This window comes from Lentinus tigrinus, assembly GCF_003813185.1.
Source record: "Lentinus tigrinus ALCF2SS1-7 unplaced genomic scaffold L226scaffold_19, whole genome shotgun sequence".
Lineage (NCBI taxonomy): Eukaryota > Fungi > Basidiomycota > Agaricomycetes > Polyporales > Polyporaceae > Lentinus > Lentinus tigrinus.
The window spans coordinates 382268-391697 of NW_027137928.1; the positions used below are offsets into that span (position 1 = coordinate 382268).

The following is a 9430-nucleotide window of genomic DNA, read 5'->3' on the forward strand; positions in this document are numbered from 1 at the left end:
GTGCCATTGTTGTGTTAGCCTGTCACTTACTGATTTATATGTGTATTGTTCGTGTTACGTAATCAATAAATAACATTTCCACCTGTCTACTTGTGTGATCATTCTCGTCTTGACGATGTCCCATTCGATTGTAATCAATTCCGACCGCTAATCCTTGAGAAACGCTCTCGTATCCTGAGCTATTCTATGTAAATGCAATGCAATTCTGCGAGATTGCAAGGAGATTGCAATCTGGGGGGAAGGTCAGCGCACGCGCTTCCAATCCCTCGCACAAAGATTCCGTGGATTTTTGTGATTGGGTTCGAATTCCCTTCATTGCATGCGCTTGCGCGCTCTAAGAGATTTTGCTGATGAGGTGAACCTTTCACGCCGCGTACCTGCAGAGGCGACACGTCCGTAGGAGTTCGCAGTGCTGTGTGTAACAAGTGCTCAGTGGCATGATAGCATAAACCTTAGTTAAAAACCCACGTACAGGCTGCCGTACTCCGCGACGATCTCAGAGGTCAGTAGAGCGGCGAGGTGAGGTGACATGCCAACGAGTATAGGGAGCAAGACGTGAATACCGGCGACCTCATAAGCAGTCAGCTCTGAACGAGCTTCCATGAAGCAATAAGCGAGGGCTGTTCACGTCCGTTCTTGCAACTGCGCAGAGGAGTCATCAAGCTGCGTTATACAACGGAAGAAGGCAAGCCACAGGAGGAAGTTCATGGCGCCCGCTTCTGATTGGCTCGACGGGCACGTCGTTCCAGCCTGGTGTTATCCTGTTGCGGTATTGAGTAGTAATCGACCATTCCTCGACATGCACTTACCTAATCGAGCAGGCCGACGTTCAACATTCAACATCAAATGATGGTGCGCAACTGGAACTTGAATGTATCCATCGCCTGCATGAATGGCCACGAAACAAGGAAAGAAGCAGCTTTGTTTATACTTCGCCCAAAGCTCGACATAGCTATGTAGGTCTCCGTCAACCCCGAAGTTCATGTTCAGCCCTGCAGAAGACCCTGCGATCGGCGGAGCTGGTGTACAATGTCTGCGTGCAGCTCCTCCATGACTTCCTGCTCAGTCGATGCTCGTCAGAATAACGGAAATCCAAAGAACAGGTGTGCCATCTGTCAGCCCACGTACCTTCACCGGCTTGATCTCATGCATCAGTGTAACGCCCTGCCCACTGAAGATCACCGCATACTCAGTACTACCCTCCTCAGCCGCCTTCCCAAACCGCTCCCGCAGCATCTCGTGCGAAACGCCCGCCTCGAGATCCTCGTAGATCTTGTTCCGGATCCCGCGCCCGTTCAGACCCTCAGGCCATCCATACAGACCGAGCGCGTAGTCCATCCCGAGCGTCCGCACAGTGGATCTGGAGTTGGCGTTAAGGAGCACAGGCTTGTGCTCCGCAGGGGGCCACGGGGACTCGGGCGTGAGCGTTGATGGGTAGCACATACCGTTGCGCGCGTACCGCCGTCGCCGACACATCCCACGTCCACTGCAAGACCCTCCGACGCCCTCAGTCCTCCTCCGCATCACTCCCGATGTCTTGCGCATGTGTCGTCAACCAGAACAAGTCCGAGGCAAGCAGGAAAGAAGGCGAAGACTCCGGAACCAGTCAGCAGCCAGTTAGGAAGCGACACGTCGCCCTCGACGTCAGCCAAGAGCCTCAACAAGGTCGGAAAGGCACCCGCACCGTCCGCGACGACCCACTCGACGCCGCAGTGCAACCCGACGATGTTGCAGATCAGCCGCAGGCCAGCGCTTAACTGCGCCATACCGCGTTCGACGCGGTACCGCGTTCTGCCTCCTCCCCCGTCCCTTTCAACTTCTAACAAATTTTCGCACCCTCTTTACACCTTCAGGACTCGTACTGTAGCTTTACTTTAGTACCTACGTACCCTAGTAATGGCACACAACCCTACCCAGCTCTCCTTTCCACTTTACGCGCCCTCGTGATCGCGCCTCGCGTATGCTAGGCGATTAGCGCTCGAATCGTACTTATGTTTTTCCTCCTTCCAGCTCTTTCCACACCTTCTCGTCCTTAGCAACCTTCGGGCGAAACACACACGTCACTCTCGACCGCTCTCCTGTATATATCTGCTAGCTAGCCTCTCGAATAGAACAAGTTTAGAGCCCTCTTCGACCGCGCGACTTTGGTTTCCGTCTCGACCTCGACCTCGACTCCGACGCCTTCGTATTCCCTTAGCATCCTCTCGCTTTCGTTCAGTATCACGTTTCGCATCTCGCATTCGACTCTACAAGCCCTCGAGTGACTGCTAACGCAGTCTATTCCACCTATTCGATGAACAAGTCCACCGGCTACATCTACTCCGCGACCTCTTCCCTTTCCCATCCATCTCTCATCCATCTTCCATCCACACACTCTCACTCTCCCTTTCCCACTCGACTCCCCTTGTGCACGCCCGGACGGACCATCGCACCTTCGGATCTCACTCACGGCGAGTGTAGGTCCATCATTTTGGAGCCCACCGCGAGGGTCGAAGTTCTGAGCCGCTACACCTGGCGAGTCCTTCATCATCCACACCCTCTTCGCTCACTATCTCTTCCATCTCCAGCTCGTCGTCCGAGACCTTTCCCCTGCGTCCGGTCGATTGGAGCCATCCTCAACCTCACAACACGTCTCGATCGACCCGCGCCTCACAACAGCGCGAACTAGAGCGTGAAGACTTCCGCTCCGAGTTCAATAACGCAGTACCCGACCCCGACGACTCTACCGATCTTTTCGACCACGTCCCCTCCCCTCTCGCCGCCCACCACCGACTCTCTGACTCGGACTCGGACTCAGACGACGCAGCCGCAGCCCGCGAACTTTTCCGTACGCCGTCCGCATCTCCCATAACTCGATCACGCTCCCTCTCTCCCCACAGATCCGCCTCTCGTTCTTCGACACTCTCACTGCCTCCAGACAACTTCGACGTCCCCTTTTCCCAGTGGTCGCAACTCCCGCTCACATTCCCCGGCACAGATCTTCCTTCATTCCGACCCATCCTCGCTTCCGCTCTCCAACGTCTCCAAGCCCAAATGGCCCAACCTGCACCTTTCCGTATGCCACCGCGCGGCAGCGCAGGCGCTCCCTCTTTCGACCCCAACTCCGACGTCCGCTCGATCATCGGATTTTTCGAAGACCTCAAGTATTGTTTCACACAAGCAGGCGTCAGCAGCCCAAGGGAGAAGAAGGACCATGCGGTTCGCTACGCTCCGGACACCGAGAAGGCGATTTGGCGATCATATCCAGAGTTGAAGGAGCCGATGAAGTCCTGGGACGACTTCAAGAATGCTGTACTTGCGGAGTACATCGGCGACGGCGGCAAGATGCTCTTCACCCTCCGCGACCTCGACATGCTCGTCAGCATGACGGCGAAGAATGGTGTTCACTCCATCAAGGAGTTCAACGAATACTCACGCAAATTCCGGGACATTGCGACGTTCTTGGTGAGCGGAGGGTACCTTCGCGAGGACGATCGTGATTACTGCTTCCTACAGGGTTTACAGGACAGCTTTCGAACGCAGGTGCTGGAACGCTTGAGGATTACACACCCGGAGGTCCTGGCCCCTCGACAGCAGTACTCTATCACTCAAGTCACCGAGGCCGTTCGTCACATCCTCGAGGCGACCGTCCCTTCATCCTTTGCCCATCACCACTTCGCATCTAGTGCATAGCAGGGGTAAACCCTTGGGTATCCTGAATGGTACCCTGGCCCTTACCCTTCAAGGGTACATACCCTCCATTGAGGGTAAGGGTTCTGCCAAGGGTATCAAGGGTAGGGGTTACCCTTGAGGGTTTATAAATAAATAATGACATAATAGGTATGCAGAGACTAGTTAGAGCATAAAATATACCTTTGGAGATTAAAGAAACCTATTGGTACATCCTAGAAGAGTGATAATGATAGTAAGTACAAGTAATAGCTTCGCATCGCCAACACCCTCATGATATGAAGGGTTGGAGAAGGGTCGAAGGGTCACTCAATGACTACCCTGGCCCTTACCCTTGGATACCCTTACCCCTGACCCTTGAGGGGTCTGCCTACCCCTGCCATGCACTATTCGCATCTCCCGCACCCTCCTCCTCTCCATACACCTCTACCGCCACACCGTCGCCCGTCAAGTCCGAGCTCGCTGAAGTAACGGAGGCTCTCAAAGCCATGGCATCCGCTTTTGCTCAGTTCCAGCGTGCTCAGCTCGCCTCTGCGTCCCAGCCACCCGTCGCTCTTGGTCCCGCTGCTCGACAACTCCCTCCGCACATGTCCGCTTCGCAGAACATTACGCAGCCCGCACCCGGTCCCCGGACGTGCTTCTATTGCGGGGATCCGACGCACACGATCCGCCGCTGTGCTCAAGTTGAAGCGGACATTCAGGCTGGCCTCGTCACGCGGAACGAGCGGCTGGAGGTCGTTCTCGTGAACGGCAGCTATGTACCTTCTACCATCTCCGGAGCTACACTTCGCGAGCGTGTCCAGGAGTACTACCGGCAGCATCCCGAGGTCCGCTCGACGGCGCCGGCAGCGCCTCAGCTTTTCTTCTCACCAGTCTCCCACACCGTCACCCCCACGACGACGCAGGCGCCCTCCTACCTTGCCTCCCAAGCTCCTTCGCCTTCACTACCCACCTCGACTGGCGGCCTCATCCATACCTTCGACCAGGACCAGCGGATCGACAGCCTGCGACGGGAGCTATATGCATTGGAGCGGCAGCGAGCACAACGGCAGCGCGTCGTGCAAGAGGCGGCAGATCAGTCTCGAGCGCGAGCGGATCGAGCACAGAAAAGGGCTGTCCGTTTTGCAGAACAGCCTCCTCGCGTCGCTGACACTCCTGTTTCAGAAGCCCGTATTGAAGAGCTACCGGATGAGCCATCAAGCGATAAGGATGCGCACAGTCTCCCGCCTGTCACGTCCCAGCCTTCGAGCGAGCAGCCGTGTCTACAGGTACCGTCGGTGCCCGCTCAGGCTCCATCTGTTCCCTCTGCATCCCAGCCAGCTAGTTCTACGTCAGCCCCTGCCGCACACGAGCCAGCTCCCCCGGAACACCCGTACCGCGATGCTCGAGATGCGACTTATGTCCCTCCTCAGCAGCGTAACTTCGCCGCTCCTCCCGCTCGTCCTCCAGCTCCACCGAAGAAGCAAGAACTGGCGTATCGCACGCAAGCACCCATCTACGACCCACGGCACGCGGCAAACGTCTTCAAGCGGTGCATGGAGTCGCAGATCACTCTTAGCCAAGAGAAGCTGCTCTCCATTGCGCCGGACGTTCGGCAGCAAACTCGAGAGGCTTGTTCGTCGTGTCGTGTCGCCGCTGGGCCAGAGCCTGTCCTTGTGCAAGAGGATCCCACCGACCCCATCCTTCCTAGCCCTTACGACGACTCCGCCGACGCCATGCCATGCAAACCGGTGGAGTCTTTCCTCAACTCGATGCCGGTTAGCTTCGCTCAAGCCTCGCAAGCTCCGCCCCCTGGTGCGATCGTTGTACAAGACCCATACGAGGTGTATCTCCGCACTCTGCCGCCAGGAGAAGACCCGGTCCCGCTGCGAGTCTCCCTCGAGTCTGCCGCTGTCCGAGCGATCGAAGGCGTGTTCTGCAACAAGGCCCGCGTTTCATGCATCCTCGACAGTGGCTCGGCCATCATCTCTATGTCAGAAGGCGTCGCACACACCCTCGGCATCGACTACGACCACCGGCTCACAATCCCGATGCAAACCGCGAACGGCAGCGTCACCTCCACCCTCGGTCTTGCGCGCAACGTCCCCGTCCGCTTCGGCTCCATTGTGGTCTATCTACAGATACATGTCATCCCTGACGCGCCCTACGACGTTCTCCTAGGCCGACCATTCGACGTCCTCACCTCCAGTTCCGTCCAGACCAACTCCGACAGTTCTCAAACCATCACCCTCTATGACCCCAATTCGGACCTCGAGACCACTATCCCGACGCTGCCGCGCATTGACCCGGAGTTCACGCGTGCCTCCTCTGACCCGACACATCGTCAGAAGCGTCCGAGCCCGGGTTTTCAAGCCGGCTCGAGGATCTGATCGACTGTGACCAGGGAGAAGCCACGATCATACTCAGCAGTATTCCTGGACGTCTGGACACTCTTACTATAGATGCTCTTTCGCTCCTGGACACAGACTTTGACCCTTCCGTACATTTAGACTTACTCTATCTCTCTACTTGCAATCCTGAATTATTAGGTTCCGATTCTTTATCCGACCCCTCCTTTCCGTACGCAACATTCTATAATCACGCTCCAGAACCTGCTTTCCTTTCAACGCCGTCCTTTCAGCCTTCGTCACGCCATGAACTGCCTTCAGAACAATGCATTCCCATTTTTTCTATCCATTCACACGTCTTGGACCGCACTACCTCTATTCCTTCAACCGTTAATCATTCATCCTCACCATCTTTAACTTGCTCTCCATTTGTTCCCTCCGCTTCATCACCCTCAGACACCTCAGTCCCCGTCTACGCCGCCGCCAAGCGCAAGTACAAACCTGTCGCCAAGAAAGTCAAGCCGGTCCTCGCGCCCCTCCCCGACCAATTCCGCATTGTACGCAAGATCGAAGGCGACCCTCTTGCCGACATGCCGCCCCTCTCTCCGCATCCCCCACCCTTCGTTCCAACTGGTCGGTACACGCAAGAGCACAAGGACACGATGGACAAGCTTCACGGCGGCGACTTCCTCTGGCCGGAAGAACGCGCCCTCCTCCACCAGCTCATAATGCAGCAAAATGAAGCCTTTGCCTGGAACGACGAGGAGCGCGGCCAGTTCCGCGAGGACTTCTTCCCTCCAGTCGTCATCCCCACCATCCCGCACCGTCCTTGGGTCCAGCGCAACATACCGATCCCTCCCGGACTCTTCGACGAGGTCTGCGCGATCATCCGCCGCAAAGAAGCCGCTGGAGTTTACGAGCCATCGAACTCCTCGTACCGGTCAAGATGGTTCTGTGTGGTGAAGAAAGACGGCAAGTCCCTCCGTCTTGTCCATTCCCTCGAACCGTTAAATGCCGTGACCATTGCGCACTCGGGTGTGCCTCCTTTTACAGAGCAGCTTGCGGAGAGCTTCGCCGGTCGCGCATGCGGCGGAGCCCTCGACTTATACGTCGGCTACGACGAGCGCAAGATCGCCGAGGAGTCCCACGACCTCACGACCTTCCAGACACCTTATGGCGCGCGTCGACTCGTCACCCTGCCCATGGGTTGGACAAACTCAGTGCCGATCTTTCATGAAGACGTCTGCTTCATCTTCCAAGCTGAGATCCCCCACATTACCCAGCCCTTCATCGACGACATCCCTATTCGAGGCCCCACAACACGCTACGAACTTCCGGACGGCGGCTTCGAGACGATACCAGAGAATCCGGGCATTCGACGATTCGTCTGGGAGCACCTCAATAACGTCAACCGCATTGTGCAGCGCATGAAGTATTGTGGCGGTACGTTCTCCGGGCTCAAGTCTATACTGATAGCTCCGGAGTACACAGTTGTCGGCCACCGCTGTACATACGCTGGACGCGTCCCGGAGCCGAGCAACTACGCGAAGATTGTCAACTGGGGACCTTGTCAAGACGTCTCCGACGTGCGAGCCTTCCTAGGCACGGTCGGCGTCGCTCGCTCTTTCATCCAGAACTTTGGCAAACGAGCTTGGCCACTCACCCAGCTCACACGCAAAGGCTCCGTCTTTGTCTGGGGTCCAGAGCAGCAAGCCGCCATGGACGATCTCAAAGACGCGCTCATTCATTCCCCTGCCCTCCGTCCCATCGACTACTCATCTCCTGCTGAGGTTATCCTCGCGGTAGACACTTCGTACATTGCGATTGGCTACCTCCTCGCTCAGTGCGATCTGGACGACCCCTCCCGCCGCTATTACGCTCGTTTCGGATCCATTACCCTCAATGCTCGTGAGTCTGGTTACTCACAAGCTAAACTCGAAATCTACGGCCTCTACCGCTCGCTCAAGGCATGCAAACGCTTTCTCATCGGCGTACGCAATTTAGTCGTCGAGGTCGACGCTAGGTACATTCAAGGCATGCTCAACAATCCCGACGAAGCTCCAAGCGCGACCATCAACCGTTGGATTGTTACAATCCTCACATTCCACTTCCGCCTAGTCCACGTCCCTGGAGTCTGTCATGGACCGGACGGTTTGTCTCGTCGCCGTCCTCAGCCCCTCGACAACGACTCTCCAGTTCCCGATGAAGAAGATGACTGGATCGATCGACTCAACGGCCTCCTCCACCTCATCAACCCTTCCCCACCCATCCTTCGCTCCGCTCATCATCGTCCGCTCCCTCTATTCACTCAGATCTCCGCCTCTCCTTCCCCCGAGTGCATTCCTGCTCCCACCACCATTCCCCGCTCCGCTTCCGCTCAACTCGAAGATGAACGTCTTCACGATAGGGCCCAGCACGAGTGACCCGCGGATGTACCCGTTATCCGTACCCACGGGTTTTCAAAATCCAAAGGTCATACCCGCATCCTTACGGGTATGTTCCCACGGATTACCCATACCTGTGGGTATGATATTCGGATACCCGTGGGTTTATGCAGCGTGCAGATTACCCAGGTGACACCCTAATGTTGTAGGCACGAACCGTGGGATTCTAATGATATGTCACACGAATTTTTCCGATCAAAACTGAGTGTGCTAGAGGCGAAATAAACTTGCCCAAATCCGGAAGTATAGGCTGTCTTTCGTGCCCACGAGCGCTTATTTACCATTTTGGGCGCGAAAGACAGCCCATCCTTCCGGATTTGGGCAAGTTTATTTTCAACATAGCACACTCAGTTTTGATCGGAAACATATGTATATTATATCATCAGAATCCCACGGCTAGTGGCTACAACATTAGGTTGTGCAGGTACCCACGGGTTTACCTAGCCATACCCGCATCCTTGAAAACCCGTGGGAAACAGGTACTTATACCCGCAGATGTACTTACCCATGGGTATTCCCACGGATTTATCCTTGGGTACCCACGGGTTTTGCTAACTCGTGCTGGGCCCTACTTCACGACGTCCTCAAGTACCTTACTACCTTTGAACGACCCCCATCCCTTTCCGACGACTCCTTCGCCACCTTCCACCGCTATGCCACCCGGTTCTATGTCTGCCAAGGCCGTCTGTGGCGACGTGCAGGCTCCTCTGGCTTCGATCGTCTCGTCGTCTGGCCAGAACGTCGTCTCGACATCCTCAAGCAAGCACATGACGATGTCGCACACAAAGGCACGTACGCCACCTCCGCTCTTATTGCTGAACGTTTCTGGTGGCCACAGATGCAGGCAGACGTCGTCTGGTACGTCCGGACGTGCCATCTGTGCCAGACACGCCAACTCCGCCAAGTCCTCATCCCTCCCACTGTCCCTATCCCTCCGTCCATCTTCGTCCGCTTCCACGTCGACTCTATGCATCTTCCGACATCTGCCGG

The 9430-nt window shown here is 56.2% G+C and overlaps 3 protein-coding genes across 3 annotated transcripts in view; 1 reads left to right on the top strand and 2 right to left on the bottom strand.

Moving 5' to 3' along the window:
* Positions 1–405, bottom strand: part of L226DRAFT_437509 (uncharacterized protein) — a gene marked incomplete at both ends in the record, with an annotated part of 1770 nt that extends 1365 nt beyond the window's left edge. Inside the window, one exon of the mRNA XM_067674776.1 lies at positions 378–405. Within this exon, the coding sequence (XP_067533743.1) occupies positions 378–405 (28 nt within the window). The remainder of the gene's footprint in view (positions 1–377) is intronic.
* Positions 406–986: 581 nt separating this feature from the next.
* L226DRAFT_572609 (uncharacterized protein) lies at positions 987–1443 on the bottom strand (the record flags this gene model as incomplete). The annotated part of the gene is made up of 2 exons (XM_067684702.1): positions 987–1058; positions 1129–1443. 2 exons carry the CDS (start codon positions 1441–1443, stop codon positions 987–989), a joined length of 387 nt encoding a protein of 128 aa, XP_067533744.1.
* Positions 1444–3057: 1614 nt separating this feature from the next.
* L226DRAFT_465986 (uncharacterized protein) lies at positions 3058–6038 on the top strand (the record flags this gene model as incomplete). The annotated part of the gene is made up of 4 exons (XM_067675955.1): positions 3058–3591; positions 4194–4553; positions 4722–5324; positions 5406–6038. The coding sequence occupies 4 exons, from the start codon at positions 3058–3060 to the stop codon at positions 6036–6038; spliced, it is 2130 nt and encodes a 709-aa protein (XP_067533745.1).
* Positions 6039–9430: the final 3392 nt, after the last annotated feature.